At 39.5% G+C, this 23,067-nt stretch overlaps 1 protein-coding gene across 1 annotated transcript; it reads right to left on the minus strand.

Moving 5' to 3' along the window:
• Positions 1-6,596: 6,596 nt before the first annotated feature.
• zbtb10 (zinc finger and BTB domain containing 10) lies at positions 6,597-21,286 on the minus strand. The gene is made up of 4 exons (XM_053493020.1): positions 20,335-21,286; positions 15,832-16,726; positions 9,886-10,061; positions 6,597-9,516 (listed from the first exon to the last, which is right to left on the minus strand). Exons 1-4 carry the CDS (start codon positions 21,019-21,021, stop codon positions 9,211-9,213), a joined length of 2,064 nt encoding a protein of 687 aa, XP_053348995.1. The 5' UTR covers positions 21,022-21,286; the 3' UTR covers positions 6,597-9,210.
• Between the last annotated feature and the right edge of the window lie 1,781 nt (positions 21,287-23,067).

The raw sequence follows: 23,067 nt of genomic DNA on the forward strand, positions 1-23,067 counted from the left end.
TGATTTATACACATTTACATTCCATAGAACTTAAATAATTCTTTTGATTGTGTAAAGCTGCTTTGCGACAATGACAATTGTTAAAAGCGCTATGCAAATAAAATTGAATTGAATTGAATTGAACCTAATAGGGATGACTTTGGACTATCAGAGGAAACCAGAGAACCCAGTGGAAACCCACCAAGCAAGAGGAGAACATGCAAACAAACCGAGGCAGGAATCAAGCTCAGACCCTGGAGGTGTGAGGCCACAGTGTTAACCACTACAGTACCAGGCCACCTATAGCATGCTTTATACATTTTAAATTGACAGAACTGTTATCTTCTCCATATTATACATTTGAATATGAAGCCAAATGTGTCCATGGGTTATTGTTAAATTATCCTTGCAATTTAAATAAACAAGCACTGCTATATTTTGACTTAAATTAAAAAAAAAACACTCAGGGAAAAAGATCCTGTCCACTCTGTTCCCCTTAATATCTTGATTGAGGATTCTGCCTTTGAGATTACTTTTTAATGTTTTTATAATAGTTGCATTTCACTGTTTCGGGCACTAGATGGCGACTGACTGCAACAGCCGGCTAGCTGGATAATGTAAAGCATGTTTTCTATTTTTAAGACACTTTGAAGGAGCAGAATGCAGAGTGTATATTAAGAAATGAATTGAAACCTTTTCAGGGATTGGAGGTAATAGGAACAATCTCATGTCAGTACTTTTTGACATAGGAAGTGTACTAGTAGTCACTTAGCAAGCAAGCTAATAAAACCTTTAAATTAGCCACTAAACAAAATGTATTCTCCAGACACAATAATGAATAAAACACAACGGAACAATCTACAATGAAAAAAATATTAACAACAGGTTGATATTATGTGGGTTGATGAGTCTGATTGTTATTTAATAGGCAGCACAGTTCCTTAGTGGTTAGCACTGTCACCTCGCACCTTCAGGGTCTGGGTTCGATTCCCACCTTTGGTCTGTGTGCATGGAGTTTGCTTGCTCTCCCCATGTTTGATGGATTTCCTCCGGGTGCTCGGGCTTGCAGATTAGGATATCTCTTCCCAAATTGCCTGTAGTGTGGCTGTACCTTGCCTCATGCCCTTAGGCCCCTGCAATCCTGAATACAGGATTAGAATAGACAGTGAATGAGAGTGTTTTCCAATAACTGTGTGTCGCACAGTGTTTAATTCTCTGATACCAAAGCAGCTTGCTATGATTTTTATGTTTATTATGATTGTCATGCTTTAAACCATTTATGGGTATATTTACCAATGTCCACAAGACTGTTCCTGTTATCACTTACACTGTAAAATACATAAACAGTAGTTTTCCCACATTGCTCTTTTATTTATTTATTTATTTTAAGTTAATATGTTACAGAGAAGCCAGAGCTGGCCTGAAAACTTTCCCGTGGCTGAACATTTTCTAACTGCTACAAAGTGCTGACACTTCAAACCTGCTCCACAAAGGATTCATTCGTGATATTTAATGTTTCTGATAGGACTTTCATTAATGTTAATGAATAAACATAAATGTTTAATTAATGAAAATGAAAACATTTCTCTCACTCACTCATCTGTACCACTTTATCCTGCATTCATGGGCCTGGAGCCTATCCCAAGAGACTTAGGGCACGAGGCGGGGTATACCCTGGACAGGGGCCAATCCATTGCAGGGCACACACATACACACACTACGGGCAATTTTGGGAACACCAATTAGCCTGATCTACAAGTATTTGGAAGGAAACCAGAGTACCCGGAGGAAACCCACCAAGCATGTGGAGAACATGCACACAAACAAACCCCATGCACACAGAGACAGGAATTGAACCCAGACCCAGGAGGGGCAAGGCGAAAGTGATAACCACTACACCACCGTGTACATATCAATACTTTTAATTTTACATTTTTATTATTAAAAGACACTGTTTAAACATATGCCCAATTATCAGGCTAATTGAAGAAAATTGCTAGGGTGCATAAAAAAGAATAGAGTGTGGAGCATTGAAAAAAGGTAATGTGATTTACCCTGTTCCAGAGTGATGGGCAAATGAGAGTAAATAGAGAGGCAGATGAAGTAATGCACCCATCATGCCTTGTGCATACCATACAAGCCTGTGGGGGCAGTCTTATGATGTGTGGTTACTTCAGCGGGTCAGGTCCAGGTTTAGCCCTATTTTGTGCCCAAAAATGACTACCTGAATAAACTGAATGACCAGGTTATCTGATCATGGGATTTATTCTTCACTGATGGAGTGGGCATTTTACAAGATGACGTTGCCAGCATTCATCAGGCTCAAATTGTGAAAGAGTGGTTCAGGGAATATGAGACATCATTTGCATACATTGCTCACCAAAGAGACCGGACCTTAATCCGATGGAGAATCTTTGGGAAGTGCTGGAGAAGGGTTTCTGCAACGCTCTGACTCTCACATTACCAATACAAGAACTTGGAGAGCAATTGATGCGACTCTGGATGGAAATAAATAGTGTGACATTGCAAAAGCTTATCAAAATTATGGCATGGTGAATGTGTGCTATAATCAAAGCAAAATGTGGTTTTAAAAAAATATTAGTTAGCATAGCAGTGATGCATAGCAGACAGTTTGGCCCCTGCAGTGCAGCTGTCACTCAAATAGGCCACATCCCAAGTTATGTATCATTAATGTAATTTATCCAATGAGTTACATAAATATTCACTCCCCCCAATCCCCTCCACCCCTATCCAGTTCTTATGAAGAGGAAATCTAGTTATGGAGACCAAAACCAGTTTTTGTAACACCCTGAAACCATGTTTATTTCCGTTTAAGGGTGTCTATGGGGATTGACTCACTTTTAGAGTCAGCATCTTATTGCACTTCCACGTAAGTACATCTTATTGCACTTCCACGTTGGATCATCATCATCATCATCATCATCATCATCATAATCATTATTATTATTATTATTATAGAACTGAAGGTTCCCCCCTAGAGGAAACTAGAGTACCTGTATGAAACCCACAAAGCACAGAATGTGCACAATGTCCATTCATACAAACCAGAATGGAGTTTCTCACCCTGGAGGAAACATAATACTGTAATAATAGTTGTGGTATGATGAGATGATATGATAAGACTAATCAGAATTTTCATCTCAGAGATTAATTCAGAACGTAACTGATTTATGTAATCTATTCATCAGCTTCAGATTTTATTTGTTGTAATTATTAAATAATTGCTGTAAATCAATGTGGTTAAGAAATATCATGGGCTAAACCAGTGCTTAGTGCAAGTTCCAAATGATTATTACAAATAATAGTTCCTATAAAACATCCAAAATTAACTGGACATTCATGGACACTTACGGTCACATTTATGCACACTAACACTTTACATATTTATATTTCCACTTTTTAGACCATTGCACAAGACACTTTAATAAAACACTTTAATAAAACACTTTAAGAAGACACGTTTCATGCCCATTTTTACTTCATGTCTCTTCTTTATTTACACAAAATTTCTATATTTTACACTAAATTTCTATTTTTTTACTGTATATAACTATATAACTATGTATTTTTATAATATATAACTATATTGTGTTATGTCCTTATTTGTATATCTTAGTTTAAATTTATTTTCTATTGTACATCTTTTGTTCAGCTGTGATTTTTTAAGGTCATGGGCGGTTGTATAAGCATTTCACTGCATATTATACTGTGTATGATTGTGTATGTAACAAAATAAAAAATTTGAAGTGAAATTTGCAAATAGAAGAAACATCTGTAGCTAATTAATTAGAATTAGTCTTGTAGGTAATTAAACATAAAAAAGGAGATATCCTCAGGTTGAAACCCACTGCTCTGATTATTGACTGTTTTGTCTGCCTTTTTTCTTTTTTCCCCTTCTTGTTCTTCTTCTCTCTTTTTTTTTTTACAGAATGATAGTTATTGATTTAATGTCTAGATTAATAAATTCGAGGAAAACTAATCTATAGTGCGTGGTTTAAAATCACCACTAGATGGCAGCACTTGATGTAATGTTGTATAAGAAAGAGACCATATTGAAGGCTGAGCCTAGAATTCAAATCAATAAAGATTTTTATTCAGAATTACTTTCACTGTTTTTCTTTTTCATAATTTTGCACTATTAAGCTATTTTAAATCAAGTTTTATAAGGGACTTTATGTGTTTAGTGGCTGAGATGTTTTCCAGGCAGGGTGATTGTATCTGTGTAAAGCTACGGCGCATAAGATTTTTGTCAAATGTTACTTCCTTACAAACTCACTTATAATCTATACCACTTTATCTTGTATAGAGGATTGCGGGAGGAAACTTAGGGCACGATATTGCCCTAAGATTGCAGGAAACTTAGGGCACGATCTCCAGGTACTCCCTAGACAGGCTGCCAATCCATCACAGGGCACAAACATATACACACATACTCACACTCTCACTCACACACTATGGACAATTTGTGAAAATTAATTAGCCTAATCTCCCCCGAAAAAAACCCACCAAGCCTGGGGTGATATGCAAACTCCATGCATAGAGACTGGAATCGAACATTTTCAGAAATCGAACTTGGACCCTGGTGGTGCAAGACTACAGTGCTAACCACTAAGCCACCATGCCGATAACATATCAAATGTTATCACTTACCAATATGAATGGCAAACAAATGAGGTAAAGAGCGTGAAAGAATCTGAAATGTTCCAAAAGGTAAAATAATTGAGGACTGATGAAGTTATTAGCTTAGAGATTGTAGTTATACTTTTGCAGGAGGTAGTCAATATCCAAAACAAAATTGCTGAAGAATATATTTTTAACATCAATATCTTTACCCTTGCCCTGCGTTGGATTGGCACCCTGTCCAGGATGTACCCTGTGTCTCGTGCCCTGAGTCTCTTGACCCTGTATACAGGATTAAGCGGTATAGACGATGAGTGAGTTGAGTAAGAGAGTATCTTTACCCTGAGTGTAGGGAAGTTCAGTGCATCGGGGTGACACCCTAATTAAATGTCATCTCTTATGACTGGCAATAAAGAACTCAGGGATGATAGCAGGATGTCAGTGCGGTCAGGTGGTTCTTGTTCCAAATACCGCAAAGCTGTCAATGCCTGTAAATATGGGTCCACAGGGATGTAGGCCTCGCTTGATTTCACAATGATGATCTCTGGCTACAGTTCAGCACATAGGATTTTAAATCATAAGCCGACCATCATCACTAAGTAAAAATGCATTGTAAGCTGGCAGTTTCTTTTTTCTGCAGTGGCCGAATGTTCATTGTTTGATGTCCAGAAACAATACCTGCTCTTTATCTGGTCTTATATTGTTCGAATTGGAGGAGTCTGTGCTCCTGATGGAGTCTTGTGCTTGGTTAAACTGTCCAGAGCTTTACTAATACCTGGACGGATAGTCCTGAATCGTCAACTTTTTAATAGAAATGTATCAATATATCAAAACATCTATGACTGAGATTGGAGATCACTTAACCACTTAGATGAAATTGGATCATAAAAATTAGATGTAGAAATAGTGAAAGTAAGTGCATTCTCTCTCTCTCTCACACACATACACACACACACGCACACAATGCAAGCTCACAGAATTAGGACTAAACAGCTGTGTGGCTATTAGAAAACCACTTGTTAGTGAGACGCGGCTTCAATTGGCTAGGGAGTGGCCTTTAGAGCAATGGAAAACATCCAAGTGGTCTGATGAGTCCAGATTGACCCTATTTCAGAGTGATGGGCGTGTCAGGGTAAGAAGGGAAGCGCATGTAGCCATGAAACCATTATGCATAATGTTCATTTCAAAAGCCTTTGGACGCAGTGTTGTGATTGTGATGTGTAGACTCCTCAACGTCTCACCATGCTGAAGGTAAAAGGTCATTCCGTGCCAATGCCCAAACCCAGCCACTAGGTTGCAGGGCATCCTCAGAGCCAATCTTAGGCCATTATAAAAAAAATGGCTTGTGTCAAGAAGTGCATTTGGCATAAAACCTGTGACAACCTGTGCTGATTAGATTTTCCAGTGCATACTAATTTTTAATCAGTATTTTGGTAAATCAACAGTTAAGATGATGTTAGGATAATGAGAAAGAGTTAGGGGTTGTGCGAAAACCCTTAACCTTTGTGCTCCCGGGGTGTTGACTCCTAGCTAACGTACAACCTGGCATTTGTTAAGAAAAGAGTTTTACTGCGTGTCAAAGTCTATGACGCAAATAAAGGCTTGTTCTTCATAAGACATCATCCAGTGTGACGCATCGAAAATGTTCAGTTGGCTTTAAAAATATACCTGGAAAATCCCTTTATCTGCTTTGTTCTGCTTATTTTGTGGGCTATACTCAGCATAAAATGTAAAGAGGATATGTCATCCTTAGTTCATCAGAAATGGAGAAAATAAGAAAGTGGCTTCTGAAATTTGAAGAGCTGGGGCACAGTAGGATCTTATTTTAACTTTGAAAATTTGAGATAAAGTTTACATTAGATGAGTTTCTGTAAATATGTTTTTTTAAGCTAGATTACTTCCAACACACTTAAATTGAATTTTTTATTTATTTTGAAAAAAAAAATAAAAAAATCACTTCTGACAATGAGCCGCGCTAGAGCAATATCAAAGTTTTATTTTAAAATTTAATATAGAGGAACAGTAGTACAATTGAAACAGAAAGGAAAATGTTTTAATTTTAAAACCTTGAAGGAAAAAAAAACATAAAAAGAGTAACCTGATTTTGCTTTGTGTATGAGGTGAGCTGAAGGCTCGGTTTGCATCCACTGTAAGAGCGTTGAAAAATACATCTTTGAAACGGCTTTAAAAAAATACAGCTGGAAAAAACCCTTCATCTGTAGTGTTCTGCTTTTTTTTCGTTGATTATACCCACATATAGCATAAAATGTAAGAAGGAAGTAATCTTAAGTTCATCAGAAACACAGACATAATGTGAAGAAAGCAACAGTGTGTGTGTGGGTGAACAAGCACACAGATGAACAGGAGGAAAAGATGGAGGAGAGGACAGTAAAAGCTAAGCCCAACTTCCAAAACCTCAAATCAACTTAAATATCTATTTCAATATATATATACAGTATATGTGTATATAGATATTTCATATATATTTCATCTATATATAGACATATCATATCCCTCCCACAGTGATTGAAGGTAAATAATACAAATAGGATGAATATCTTCTATAGAGCTTTCAAAATACATGTTCATCTGAAGTAAAGGGAAAGATAGACATACTTTGTATCATTATAGCACTTCAATAAATCCACTGCATATGACCAGAAACTGCTGTTCCTAGATTTCAAACCACAAATATTTTTTATAAAATCTGCTTGATGAATAAAAAAAAAAAAAAAGAAAACATCATAGAAAGAAATTAAAAACAAACAAACAAATAAACAAACAAAAAAACAATATATGCATCTAGGGTAAAGTGAATGATTTTTAGAATAAAAACATTTAAATCTGACAATTACATACACACAAGCAAGGATTTACACTACACAGGTTACCTGGCTTTCTCATACATTAATTCAACATTAATTAAACAACCATTTTGGTAGGACAAATAGAAATTAACAGTCTTGATTGCATTTTGGAATCAATATATATATATATATAATATTAAATAATGAAATGTCAAAAGAAAAAAAGAATTTGCACATGGACAAAAACAGTTTTCTTTTATTTCCATCCAGACCGGCTTTGGGGAAATAAGGAAAAAAAAAAATAAAAAAAAATAACGAATGTAAAGTAGTAAGTGCGTGACTATGACTCTCCGTAGAGCTCCACTTTACATTAGCATGACAAAAGTGTTTCTTTCTCGGCAGACAAATACAACATTGCGTCAAATAGAATAATTGTAAATAGTATGTATTGTTTTTTTTAATGCGCGAAAATGAAGTCGCTAACAAAACAAACTTCATACATCCCAACCAATCAGCACTCTTCGCAATTACGTCACATACACACATGCACTCACATCGTTCAAGTGATTATTAGTATGCTCAGTACCTCATTACGCCAAATCAGGAACGTCCAAAACTTTGGGTCGTTGTTACTGTACTGCCGGTAGATTAGATTAAAAAATAAAATACAATAAAATATAAATGGTATGTAAGTGTGTGCATGTGCATTAAATAATAAAAACAAAAACAAAAAATGGCAAAGCATACCTGATCGGCTCTTTAGCACAACAGTGTTACATACAGAGCTGATTAAAATATCTGAGTTGAGTAGGCTTTACGATTATTAATATCATATACAGCTTTTAGGTCCAGTATTTCAAAAACAAGCATTACAGCACCAAACGTTTCCGTCATTTGGCAAAATTCAAGCTTTAAGTGAATGTCAAAATGCTTTATAAAGTGTTACGGTGACGCTGTGATTCATATAAAGCTAGCAATAATATATTCCCATTATACATTTTTTTTTTTTTTTACATTTTTTCTCTGCTTTATGTTTACTCTTAGCATTTTTCAGTAGTTCGCCTCCTGCCAAATCTCGGTGTGCGTTCTGCTTGGCACAATGGCACAGCCCCAATATAACTTAATCATAAATATGGCTGTGATCTATTAGAGTCACAAAACAGATTTTTTTGGTTCCAAGATTTGTGCAGGAAAAATAAAGGAAAAGAAATATAGCTCGTAGATCTCTTATGATAGCTAAACATATCTACACAACTCGAAAGGAAAGAAAATCTTCCTGTCGGCAACATCTTCAATGCCCTGATAAAGTCAGGACAGTCGTAAGTTGTGGAATTTCAGACTTGCCAGGAAACGGAACCTCTCTCAACAGACACGGAAAGAAACAACAAAATTATAGCATTTTAATAAGACCATATTAACTTTCTTCATAAATTAAATAATATCTTTAAGATGATTGGCCTATCGTAACTTAAAACACTGTACACCATCAGACCCTAGTGAAGAAGAAAAAGAAGAAGAAGAAGAAGAAGAAAACAAAAAAATACATCACTGAAAAACCTGATTTTCATAGATCATCATTTTATCTCTTTCTCTAACAGGCAGCAGGCCTAGACTCTGTCACACACGTAATCTTTACATCTTCAAGTCCCTATCTACCAAACGTTTTTTTTTTTCTTTAAACATACACACTACTGTGCAACCGTTAGGTTTGATAGCACTTTGGAGTTGTTGATTGTTTCCCAGCTTTTTTTTTTTTTTTTTTTTTTCTGAAGTTGCATTGACATTAGTCCTCCTCGGGGGTGGCACCTGTGTCACCCTCGTAGTTGGATTGGTCGTTGTCGTTGGGCTCCTCTGCGTCTGCCTCCTCCCCCATATCCTCGTCTCCTTCTGCATTCTCCTCGAAGTCTTCATCGCGGCTGAATTCCAGCTCCTGCATGGCCTCTAGGCCTTCCTGTGTGGCCTGGTGCGAGTCAGCACAGTCCACACACACCCCATAGCGGCGAGAGCCGTGACGGATCCCCACGCTCGCCGCCAGCATGAAGATCTTCTTACACACCATGCACTTGTACTTCTTATCTTTCTTGTGCACCTGCAAGAGGACAGAGAGACTTGTTACAGCTTAATTAACAGAAACTTTAGGCAGTGACAGTTTCGTTCATAATGGACGAGTTTTCCTGCTTCCTCTCAGTCTACTCCAGAAAAACTCTCTGTTAACCAGCTGATACAACATAGGGGCTACATTTTTCCATATTAATTTTTTCACACGGAATTCACCCTCGAATGAATATGTGGTAAGTATGTAAGCAGTTCAAAAATAGTCAATCAAGTCAATAGAGTTTAGATGAAGCGAAAGGCAGAAGAGAGCTGCTGGAGGAGGATACGAGCGTGAGGGTGGGTCAGAGAGGGGAAAATATCAGACAAGACACAAGCAGCACAAGTAAAGATGAGTCTTTCTTACCAGGGAATGTCTCTTGACATGCTCTCGGCGGGTGAAGAGCTTGCCGCAGATGTCACAGCTAAAGGAACGCACGCCAGAGTGGATGATCAGATGCCGCTTTAGTGTTCGTCTGTGCTTGGCTATGTAGTTACAGTGGGGACACTTGAGCTTATTCAGAGCAGAGTCAGACGTTTCACCTAGGACAGAAAGACACAGATCATCAGCGAGCTGCTTTTTGCACAGTTCCTCCAGCATACACAAACAGCTGACCATTTTAAAGAGTGACTGTAGCTAGCCAATTTTTTTTTCCTGTATTTGCTTTATTTTCTTTGTCCGCTATATCAAGACCAGGGCAGGTTCATTTGATTGTGTCAAGATATCATTTTTATGGGTGATGAAAGGAGAAGCACCGCCTTCTGTGTAACTTCCAGAGTGTGCTGGGCAACCCAGTAAAGTATCGTCAGTTGCTATGGTAATTTCATACCAGAAGCTGTAACTGTATTACTATAATGCAATTTTGCCAATGAAGGAGGAACAAATGAATAAAGAGCAAGGTCTACTATTTTCCACTGGCTTTTAAACTGACTTCAAGGACATTCAGCAAGAGAATAGCAAAATATAAGCAACTTTATAAAACCTGTAGCACACACTGAACTCTGGCTGGGACTGGGGTGCTTGTCTTATACCATGGTTAAGCAGAGCTCTCTTTTAAAGTCTCTTTAATGTGACGGGGGAATGGGAAGGTCCAGCTTTGTTTGGCCCAAAATGGCCCAAACAAAAGAGTCGTTAAGCAGACCGCCAAGGGGCTGACGAGAGCCAGATCACCTGGGAATTCCAAATGGAGCCCATGCACCCCTACCTATGTGGACTGAAGAAAAACACTGCTCTCTCTTTCCTTACTGCTTTCCAGGATTAAAATTAAACTTCAACCTGCCAGTATAAGTTAGGCAGGTACACACCTAAGATCAGACTTTGTCATTAAAGGGTGACTTGACAGTTAATCATCAAACAAGATTTTGAAATTATACAACACTCCTACAGTCTAAGAAGAGAAACAACTCAAAGAGCATTATGAGCTGTTACGCTTCTCCCCAACTCTCTTTGCTGGTCATTTTGGAAAGCCAGCTCTGTAGTGGGAGAGGAATATAACAGACTGAGGGATTGAGTGGTCTCCACCCTGTAATTGCTCCATCTGTACACTACCTCAAAGCCCTTGAGGACAAATGCACTTACCGGTACTGCTTCTGCCTGCACTCATTATTAAATGCATCTTGTGTGTCATAAATACTTGACTAACTCTTGAACGCGCACGAGTTCCAGACTGTGTGTCTTTGGCATGTGGGTGTATGGGTATAATGTGTAAATGATTGTCAGAAGTACCGGCAGTGGATCAGCTTTCTCAGGGTGTGTTAGGGGGGCTGGTAGGTAAGCCATTAGATCCCACTGTAAGGGCCTGAGCTGCCTGGGTCAATATTTGTAAAGGCAGCAACGGGCGCGCTGCATTAGGGAGGATTAGGGCGGGATGACCCCTGGCAGCTTTGCACCTCGGAGGACTGAGAGGGGGGGGGAGGTACGTGTGTGCGCGTGCGCATGTGTGTGTAACCAACCAGCAGCTGCAAACAACTCAACTGAATCCCTTTTTGAACACAATTCAAGTATTTACGACAATGAATCCTGCCCTGTTCACTGTGGAGCCAGAATTTTAAAAGCTAAGCAGCACTACAGTTTCTCCTTCAGGTTTCTTAAAACAGAACTCAACAAGCTTACTGCTGAAATAAACAAAAAAAATAATCAATCATACATTCACACATAAACAGAATACTTCAGTTTTTGAACCCTATCTCCACCACAACTGTAATGTATGGGCAATTCCCATGGACAGTAAGTGTTTCTGTACTAGGAAGATAATGGAAAACATGTTTACTCAAAACACAGGTCAGAGGGCAGGCAAATTTTTGCATTAACTATAAATTTTACCGTCAACGGAACTTAAACCATATTAACTTGTGGTAATTTATATGTAAAAACAAAACAAAAAAAAAGAACTCACTGTAGATTGTAAAGGAAAAAAAAAATCAAACAGTGCAAATTTTCCATTGACACCAAAAAATGTTTTATTCCCCTTATATTCCCCACCTTTTTGTCAACAATGACATTTTCTTATCTATCAAAGAATGGCTCATTATACTTCTAAACATGCTTATAGTGACATTTAATGTAGTGGAATGTCTGTGAGACAAGTTAGTTCATGTAATTGCTTGCGGCTCCACTTCTTTATCTCCTTTGCTGTTAATAAGACAAAAAAAGCACATCTTACCATTTTACAGGGAAATTACAAAGTGTAACCCCCTCTGTCCTGAAGTATGTTTCATGCAATGAAACCCAAAGCAAAAAATCTAATTAAACATCTAACAAAAATCTTCTTATTAAAAAACAATGCTGCTAGATTATTATGTCCATCATACTGTACAAAGTGTCTATGAAGGGAGCGGTTACTGTAGAAATTAGTAAGTACTAAATGTAGAATTAGAAGTACTAAAAGGAATACATTAACATAAACCTGTGATTTGATAGCTGGAAATCCTCTCAGAGCTGATGTTAAAAAAAAAAATCATTAACACCTTTTTTTTTTTTACAATACAGTGACAAATTTGTTTAATTCCTGCTTTTTGGAAGTGAATTAAATTTACAGATGGAACTATTTGTGGTCTTGCACTGTGGACACAGCTTCTACAATAAATACAAAATAAAAACAACACAAAACATCTTTACAATGCCATCCATTCATTCCCGTCTCATTCAGAAACCTTCACGTGCATTATACGATCATGCATTTTAAATAGTTTTCACCAACTCCCCTTAGGCTACCATTACAAAGGAGCTTTAAAAAAACGGCTTTTACGTTCTTTTCAAAGTAAAAGGTGTCATAGTTATTGACTGAGTAATCGCTTATAAGCTACAGATGTGGTGGGTAGAGATAAGGCCGAAGTAACTGACTGCATAAGGAAAAAGGCTGAGTCTAGAAGTGTCAACACATGCACAGAGTTCAGGTCTTGGATTCCAGACTTCCTTTATAGAGTTATAAGGGGTTGGACTTAAACACATTTAAAAGTAGTTAGGCACCCAAGGTTTACTTTCATACCATACCACTTTAACATGTAATATCATTTCAGTCTTTAGTGTGCTAAAAAGGGTCGAAGGCTTGACAGCTTCTCTGCTTGAAGATTACACAGGTTTGTGCGATGTCAGGAAGGCAGGGGCAGCCGGCTTAATAAGGACCCAGACTCACTGGCTCAACCTCTAATTAAAAGGAGGGATGGCTCATGGCCGTGCATACTACACACCCAGCTACACTGACAAGTAGAAAAGCAATCTTGATGTAACATCATGGCTGGCATGATGCCATAGGCAAAGGTCAGGGCACAAGTATGAGGGTGTGTCTAAGAATGTGCTTGGGCAATATTGGAGATGCCCCTATTAACAGGAAAATGCCTGCAACCATGACAGACAATACCATAGAACAAGGAACACTGAACAGTTTCAATGTTAAATTGCCATTTTGCTGAAAGATGGAACATTTTTGTGGCACTGGCATGGAAAATCGAGTGTCATCTTAAGATTAGTGTCAAACTCGAATGCTCTACCCACAACCTGTAGTTAAAGCTCAGGGCATTGCAGCCATTTTTTCCTCTTCTTTTTAATAAATATATATATAAGGCTCAGGATTGTGCAATATACAGTGACATCGTTTTTTTTCACCACAAAAGAGGCAATATGAACGGAAATTTAGCTTTTTTTAACCAACTACCCAAATAGATTGTATAGATAGAAAATAAATTATACAGGCATTATAAGAACATATTGTTTTTAATTTGCCATTGACCCATGCTGTGTTTCAGCTGCGTATCCATGCCGCTTGGGTTTTAAGGGTTAAATCATATGATGTATTTTGCACACATTTCTGGGTATCAGCTTTAGAATCTTGATGTTCACATTGGCTAAAAACTTTTCAGGACTATTAATGTTTCATGTTAAAAGAAGCATACAGAGTATACAAGTGGAATCAGATGTGACGCCTGCTTCGTTGGAATGAAAGCCTACAGCTACATAAGCCTGACCTCTGCTCTATGCAATCAGGTTTTAATTCAGATGCCTTCTTAATTTTTTTGTTTAGATTTTTAAAATATACTTCATAGCTACTAGAGATGGGAAATAAATACTTAAATGTATTTAGTTACATATTGTGATGCTTTTGTGTTATAGGCAATTCATGTCACCACACTAAATCCAAAAACGTATTAGATTATTTTTTATTTATGTAATCACTATACTTCATTTAATCATTATACTTTTCTTAACCGAAAACGTTAATATTAAAAAATATTTCTGTGCCAAAATAGCACCAAGCTTTATTTTGTCTTGGAAATAAGGTATTTTTTCTTTTTAAGAAATCACTTGTGTAAATTTTTGGCTCAAGTTATTGGGATCATTATTGCTTAGAGATTTATACTAACAGATAAATAAAAACTAAGGAAATCAAAAATAATTTGACAAAATATTAACCTCTCCAAGGTTAATTTAATATCAAGGTCATCTGAATGTCAAACTCTGCAGGTGGTATTAGCTTTTATCACTGAAGAGTAAGACCAAAATGCTCTTTTCGTGGTCAAATTCATGCAGGTTAATCATTCATGGGAGAAAACATTCCTTCCTTTTAAGACACTTTTAAGAAAATACAGCAAGTCACGTCAGTCCCAGACTGTCCACTTCCAGATAATAAACTCCTGTTTATAATAACAACATACCATATTTTAGGTTGAGTTAGTCAGCTAGCATTAGCCAGAGTTTAGTCATAGTTAAAGAATCCCTTATTTTAGCTAACTTACAAAGACAAACTGACTTAATAATCTTGTTTAGGCCAATAATAGTAATAATATGATAATAGTAGATACATAACACTCGTAGTACATAAAACATTCGTAACGGACCCTTTATGTATATGCCTTGAGTGGGTTTTTTTGAGGACAGTCAACATGAAACATTAATTATACCTTAAAGGGAGATTCTGCGATTCTAATTAAAGAACCTTTTTTTTGGCAAATAAAAAAAAAAATTGCTAGCTGTCTGTGTTGTGTGCGGGCTAAAAACAGAACTCTGCCATCCATGTGCAGCCCTGCTGCAAACAAGGTGCCACACAACACTATTTCAGACAATCAGCAATCAAAAAAGATTGATTGCTGATTGTCTGAAATGACCTTGATGTGAGTCCATCATATGGACTCACATCAAGGTCAGAGCAAGGATTTTCCTCTCTCCCTGTCTTACTCTGATGAGCAGCAATTCAAACCATATATAACAAAATGTCAGTCTAAACAAACCACTACTGACTTAGAACCACAGTATGGCTCCCTTGTGCAGTGTGACCTCGCAGGTAAGGTCACACATATCGCTTTCCCGGATCGTTGTCATTAGTACTAGTAACACATCCTGAAAAGGCAAAGTGGGCTACTGGTGTGTCAGAAGAGTCAAGGACAACAGAAAGCACCACACCCTTTACATCGCCTGGTTTCTGTGAATAATAAGTACTATTTAGCATAGTCACGACTCAGAACAAAGCTACCACCTTATTCAAATAAACCCCTGTGCCTCAGGCTGTGCTCACATGGACTTTTTGATACCCGTTAAAAACGCACCTGTTCCCATTCATTTCAATGAGAATGGCACACTGATGGACAACATGTGCCGATGTATGCAGATGGGTAACAATTACATCCATAAGAAGGTGAGGCACCAGGTTTACCTTTTTTGTGACCTACTCTGATGTGGTCACGAGACAACCTATAGATGATGCTTAAGGGCAGGAGGTTTCATTTATTCATACCAAATTTATGGATGATGAGATGGGGGGAAAAAAGTTTTTTTCAGTACATATCTTACATAAGTTGATGAAATCTGAAGTGGTTTTACCTGTTTTCTCTGAGAGATAAGAGTAGTCATCTCTAGTGTAGGATGCTGATGGTTGAATGAACATGCCTTCATCGAAGCCCTCCTCTGGCTCAGGTGGGATGTTGTAGACAAAGCGCCTGGCGATCTGTTTTTTTCTTCTGCCACTCCCAGGCTCGTGGCGCTCCTCGCTCTTCATGGCTGCACCAGTACCTTGGGGCAGCTCGTTCCAGACGAACACAGGTGCTGATCCCTGCATCTGCGTCTCGCCTGACTCCGTAGATTTTTCTCTGCCCCAAGTTGAAGTACCCAGCGTTGTTACAGCTGCGTCACTCGGCTCCTCTTTCACCTGCCCGCTCGCCTTAATCGACAGTTTGGACAGGATGCTGGTGGCCCAGAAATTGCCAGGTTTCTTGTCATCTTTGGGCACAGCACGTCGCTTGTTGTAGTCCACAAGCACCGAGTCAGGGGCTTCCTGCTTGATACTGATGTTCAGAGCATCTTTGATAAAAGCACGACATGACTGCACAACCTCACTCATCTGCAAGTAGCTCGCAACTGACATCACCTCAATGGCGTTCTGGCTTGTGAGCAGCAAGTTGCCGGAGTACAGGAAATCCAGAATGACTGAGAAACCCTGCACTGCAGCCACATCTAGGTGTGTTACTGTAGTCTGGTCAAGGTTCTCACTTTTGGTCAAGCAGTAGAGGGTCTTGAAATAGCGGCTTCCTGCCACCAAGATGTTCTTGTGTGCACGGAAGACCTGACCACTAACCACAATGCTCACGTCACAGAGGATGCCACTTTTGCGCTGCTTGTCCAGTTCTTGGAGCAGCTGGTAGCAGTAGGAGTTCTCATTTGGCTTGTTTCTGTAGTCCTCCACCTCACTGCCTTCCGTGTCTTCTAGCCTCTCGGGTTCCTAGTGAAGGCACAACAACAACAAAAAAGGCAAACAGGGTTAATGCACAGTGTAAACTCAACGAAGTGGGGATATGGTGACACCACCACAATGATGGAACTGGTTCAACCAGCTCTTAAACTGCAGCTCTGTGGGAACTGTATATCTCTCCCAAAACCCCCCCACTCAAACAGAAACTGTATCACAAGACACACCCTAAGCAAACCATTTCACTCACTGGTCAAAGCCTCTGTAAGCCCTAAGATTTTGGGCCTCCACCCTTTCTCTACACCTGTACTCAGTAATGGTTGAGAACTCTTCTGCCTCTTGGCTAAAAAAAAAGAAGGAGAAAAAAAAGAAGAAAAAAAAAAAGAGGTAGAACAGACTGGTACCTATTAGAGGGAGTACTTGTGTGCTACATTTCTGGATCGCAAAGCAGCTGTCCTAATCCAAAGAGTCATTTATACCACTTAGGCCCAGAATTTTCCCCCTCCTACCATACAGCTGTGTTTTCTGCTCGAGTAATTTAGATTAAATCCATTTCTCGGGGCGGAGGCCATCCAAGCCTCCTCCACACTGCGGCCCTTGTCAGGGTGGATAGGGTTATTACGGTAGCATGGCTCCAGCGGCAGGCCAGCGGGCAGGGAGAGGAGAGATAGAGGGCAACCCTATGTCTCTATACAATGCCAGCCCTTTCCTCCAGGCTCATTGTTTAGTGATGTTGTGTGGCACACTGAGGCTTTGTGCTCCCTGTGTCCAAAAGGACTGCAAAAGAGTAAACACAATATGTTCAAAATTACTTCATTATGAGGTGACCAATCTAGCTAGTGCTGGTGAGTTTATGTGTGATCAGAATGGAAAACCCAAAGGAGCCAGATGGGCATGGGTTTGAGTTAAAGAGGGGGATGTGAAAGACCAGGGGAAATATAAGGGAATGACTGTCAGCTTGTGGTGTCTTATTGTTCTAGATTATTTCCTCCTTTTTCCAAAGCGTGTGTTTGTTTCAGGGAGACGCTCCGACACTGTGCTCACCAGAAACAGAAACAATGTCCTAATCACTGAGAGGAAAAGAAACACTGGCGCAAAATGCACTTCTCTTTATTTCTTTCTCATAGTCTCTCCAGCTCTGCTCATCCTTTCTCCAGATGTGCCACGTGTTAACAGAGAGCAGGAGAACAGATGCTTTCAGAGGAGCCCCAACGCTAATTTTTCAAATGAGTCTGTGGTTACAGTCAGATTCTGACATGAAGAAATCCCCCCCTCCACCCCCCACCTCCCCACCGACACAAACACTGACCACAGAGAGTCACGGCTGGAAAAAAAACTCCCCTGATCAGGAGTAGTCAAACAATACTGAAACTATTGTATTAACATAAACTAAAACTAGTAAGTATGGTAAATACAGGCTGACAGAGTGACACGAAACCCACTGTGGTTTTTCATGTTCTGGTTTCACACCTCAGACTTTCGTTTTGATGTGGAACCGGAACACAGCAACCACCACCTCTGATATCACCTTTACCGATGTGCTTCTCAATTAGAATACGAATTGCTTTTGATGCTCATTCAACTCAGATTGTAAACAAGCATCCTCAACCAAACTGTAAACTCATAGCTTAATCATTTACCACTAGAGGTGCACATACTAGACATAGGGTGACTCGGGGGAATAATGCTGTCCCCCAGATTGCAGGGACAGCAGGTTTGTTTTTCTTGTTTAAACCCCACCCTAGGCCAGCCTAGCCCTAAGGCCAACGCTTGGTCCCCTCACCCAGCCTTTTTCGCAGATGCATGAACAATGTAGCAGTGTGCTTGACCCAAGGTGTGGGTGGAGAACACCAGGCTCTGGGCCTCCCAACAATGTGGAGAGCTCATCGATAGAGAATTCCACAGAGTTTTCTCTCCCCCCTAATACACACAGGCCTACATTTCACATGGGGCAGACAGGGGAAGAAGGGTGGAGCCACTGTCTTCTCTGTAGACACTCTAACCAGGGATGGCAACTTTGAGGACAATGTCCAGACACAAGAGTGAAGCAACCCAGATACCCCCCCCCCCCCCCCCATTTGGTTAACTGAGTTACAGCCTCTGTTCCACAGCATCACATCTGCACATGCAAAGAAATGTAGGCTATTGTATCACTTATAAACCATATACTATAGATCATTTTACAAAAAAATTAAAATCTGTCTGTGTTAATTCATGCTGTATTTTTACGCCTTCTTATTAACATAATTCTAATGCCCAATAAAGACGGAAAAAAATCCATTTGCTAATCCAAAATACATTATCAAAAATATGCATTCATTTTTTAAAACGCAAACATCAGATGCAAATCTAAAACCATCTAAAGTCCACAGTCGCTAAAGAAAGAACCAGCAATCCCATCTACAGCCATCTAAATGAGCAAGAGTGGTAATCTCGGTCATAAGTTTAGACGTGATGTGCGCTTATAGATTGTTTTTCAGAACACTGCCCTAACACAGAGATAAGGATTAATGGTTCATTACAAAGCATTAATGCTCACAGCATGTCCATACGTGAGCTCTGGAGATGATCGCTGGCGTGCTTATTGATCTCTAGTCCCTTTAAAAAAAAGGGGGGGGGGGGGGGCGTCAGGAGGTCATAAGATAAAATGTATTTAAATGAGATCTTGCCATGGGCTGATCATTGGATTCTGTGAATCAAGCACAGATTGTCACAGTGATCTTGATTTAGTGGGGGTCACACCCGATCCAGGATATGAGCAATATAGATATCTGGCACAAAGGCTGATTTAGAAGCCCTAAAGGGGAAGACAGAGATGTGCCAGAGGTCATTTTTTCCCAGCAGAGGAGGGGGTTGGGAGGGAATGGGTTGGGCTGTGGCTCCCCAAAGCCTTCTGGGTCAAGCTCTTAGCATTATGACCTCTGTAGAAATCAACTAAAGTACCAAGGCAACAAGGGCTGATAATTACAGTGCAATAAGCACACTGTAGGGGGGAGAGCCTGGTCAACTGGAAAGAAAGGGGAGCACAGATAACCTGGGCTTTACACGATTGTAACTAGGACATGTTTTAAACACGTACACTTGCAAATAAAATTTCATTTGTGGAAAAAAAGACCTTAGTCTTAATCTTTTTCCTTGGATATGCACTATCTGACGTCTTATAGTCAAAACACCACAAGACAATCACACAGCCAGATAGTTAATCCGAAATTACCAGTTAGCCCATGTCTAATATTATGAGACACAGTAACACGAATTAAAGCTAAACCTTTAAGTTAGTACACAAAAATAAAGTGCCGAAAAACGAAAAGATAACTGACGCCGTTTAATACTGATAACCAGCAAAGATAGCCAGCTGTCTGGTAAATACCACGGAGCTCCATCGTTAGCCGACATGCTAAGTGGCATATTAGCCAGTTTCCCCCTAGCAACTGTTCGGCTAACCTACGCTAGCTAACTAGCTAGCCTGCTAGCGCACTAATTTTATCGATAGAAAAAAAAAGGCGGTAGAAACATTAAAACTTATTTACAGCGTCATATTAACGTTTTACTTTAGGACAACCCGGTGAGAACAGAGTGTTGTAAGATACTTAGCGGCTGTGAGGTAAACTCGGAGCCAGGCTGTGACACCTCTCAGGTACCTGTTTGGTCGGGTCGTTCCGGCCGTGCTCGGAGGACAGGTGATGTCTCAGCAGCAGAGCGCGCTTATAATTCCGGCTGCCTTTCACCAACTCGTCGCTGTTATTGGTGGCGATGTTGTGACACCACGAACAAGACATGAGTCCCGTTTCTTGACAGAATTTTAGCCAGGGAAACTCCTGTAGCCAGGAGGCTTGGAAAAGCGAGTGTTTCTGAAGCAGCGTCTGAGGTCTCATCTCAACCCAGGGCTTTCTGGCGTCTCCGCCGCGCGTCGCCGCGCCTCGCTCGTCCTCTGATCCGGCGGTTCCGTCGTCCCCGTTCATTCCGTTCCCGGTGCCCCAGCTGGTCTCGGCCCTTTCCCCGGGCGTTACGGCGGTCCAGCCGCGGGTGTTGATAGCGTCTTTTTCGGCCGTCCGCTTGCTCCCTTCCGGGTCTTCCTCCTCCTCAGCCTCCGGCTCTGTGCTATCGCTGACCGACCCCCCACCCTCTACTTGCCCGGGCGATGGTCCTTTTTTTGCCCCAAGATCTCTGTCGTCGTCTTGATCCGGCCTGTTGCCGTTAAAGTGTCGGTCTGTCCAGGCCTGGGCCTCGCAGCTGTCGCCGTTGCTGCCTCGGACGCTACTGGAGCCGGTCGCGGCTAATCCGCCTCCTCGGAAAGCCAGCGACCTGCGGTTTCGCTCTCCAGACATATTTTTCTTAATAAATTACAATCTTCTCCTTTTTCTTAACGAATTATTTTTACCAACCGCTTCCGATTAATTCTGCTTCAATTTAGAAATAAATACCCCGCATCGAAACGATCGTTTTTTGCGCTTTGGCCTCCTGGCGAGAGTATGTAGGTTATGCGGAAATAAATAGGGGTTTTAAAGGCATAATGAATTTCAGGGTTCTGGCTGCGTCCGCGCAGGCCCTGCAGAGGTCGAATGGCAACGACTTTCCCCACAATGCATCACGGCTGGAGTGAGGGGGGTCGGGGGGGCTCGCTTTAAAGGAAGATGGGGGGTGACTAACTACCAGCGAGGGATCTTTTGTGTTGGTGACTGCACCCATTTTCCGCATGCTTTTCATCTCAGGATTTGCTTGTCTTGAACCTGTAAGTCCTTGTCTGCCTTTCATGCCTCCTGCTAAGCGGAGTTTTTGAAGAACTGGCATTAAAAACAGACGCGCTGTGTTTGTTTTAAAGGAGAAACACAAAGCGCAGGTACAGAGAAGAAGACTGGCGTGTGTACATAGGTGCGTGCTTACAGGTGCGAAAGGGACGAGGCGCTTTATCTATTTTAGGACGAGAGAATATTTATAATATATAATAACATCAACGTCTGGAGGGGCATTTTAGGAGCGACCACTCACCCAAAGGTTTATAAGTAATTTATAGGGAAAAAAAGTGGGGATTTCTAGATGTTTTGATTGTAAAATCCAAAATAAAATTGTTAAAATGAAAATATTTATGGACGAAAATTGATCTTTTATTTACAAAAAAGATTTAATTTAAAAATATTACATATTTTATATTTTTAAATTCTATATAAAAATACATTTTATACTTATTAAAATTATTAAATTACTTATGTTTTTTATTATAACCTTCATTAAATTTAATTTGAATTTAGTTTAGTATTAGGCCTTATTTATCTACATAAAATTCTATTTTAAAAGTTTATTCACTTATTTATTTAAACTGTGCTATGTCAGGTGTGTGTATTTATTTATTTATTTATTTATTTATTTTGCCATGGTTAGCTGGAGGATCTGGTGGCCCAGTGGGTGGCGTCCTTTCTTTCTTTCGCTTCTCTGTGCACCAGCAGGTCGGTCCCTCCTGCTGTCATGTTACTAATGAGGGCCGTAGTCTCTGGAGGATTTTCCTCTTCTCTGTCGCCTGATTGGGGAATTTGAGGCTGTGTAAAGAAGAGAAATTACCCAGCTGTGCTCCTTTTCCAGAGACTTGTCTGAGATCCACACCATTCTCTGCACGCAGATGAAATAAGAATACTGTTGTTACAACTTTATTACCGCTACTTCTCTTACAAGAAATGACACACATGGTAACTGAGTAATATTCATGTGAAAAAAATGAATCATATGAAAAACAAAGTCTTGCAAAATCTAAAGACAGGTCTGATCAATCTGATACCCAGTAACCATATAGGCTGTTACCAGCAAACCATGGTGGATTAAAGTGGGGGAAAAAAAGTTTGCAGTGCTTGCATATAATATATAGTATTTTTTTTATAATTGATTTTATTGATATTTTTTATTAATAAATCATATATCAATATTTATTTAATGTATTCAGAAAAAAATAAACCATGTGAAATTTTTATATTACTATATAAAAGTTTATATGTAAAAATGGGTCAAATTCACAAAAACAACATGTGTACAATAAGATAAATATCACATCAACATCGGATTTGTCTCACGTAAAGAATGGCTAAAGAAGTTGTGTTAGCTTTCTTTCTCCTGACTGATTACTCTGGTAATCAGTGGTTACTGATAATATTGGCTAACTGTGCATATATTTATTTTGAAACAGATGGTGGTACAAATATATTATGAAGCATAAATACAAAAACAGTATTTAAAAATGTTCTACTGAAAATTGTACTTGAATTTCAACCTTTATTGACAACTGCATATACCTGTAAGGTACATGAGTCTGTGCTCTTTTTCTCCCTTAAAACAAATATGCAGAAAAAAATTATATTAAGGAAACCGTGTTTTGCCCCTATTGATTA

Source organism: Clarias gariepinus, chromosome 3 (genome assembly GCF_024256425.1).
Source record: "Clarias gariepinus isolate MV-2021 ecotype Netherlands chromosome 3, CGAR_prim_01v2, whole genome shotgun sequence".
Taxonomy (NCBI): domain Eukaryota; kingdom Metazoa; phylum Chordata; class Actinopteri; order Siluriformes; family Clariidae; genus Clarias; species Clarias gariepinus.

Bases quoted from the DNA above. Each gene is read 5' to 3' on its own strand.
- zbtb10 (XM_053493020.1), bottom strand. From the start codon at position 21,021: ATGTCTGGAGAGCGAAACCGCAGGTCGCTGGCTTTCCGAGGAGGCGGA. The intron at 16,727-20,334 runs GTACCTGAGAGG...TGCCTTCACTAG, and splicing joins GGAACGACCCGACCAAACAG to GAACCCGAGAGGCTAGAAGA. The intron at 9,517-9,885 runs GTAAGAAAGACT...GTCCTCTTGCAG, and splicing joins ATGTCAAGAGACATTCCCTG to GTGCACAAGAAAGATAAGAA.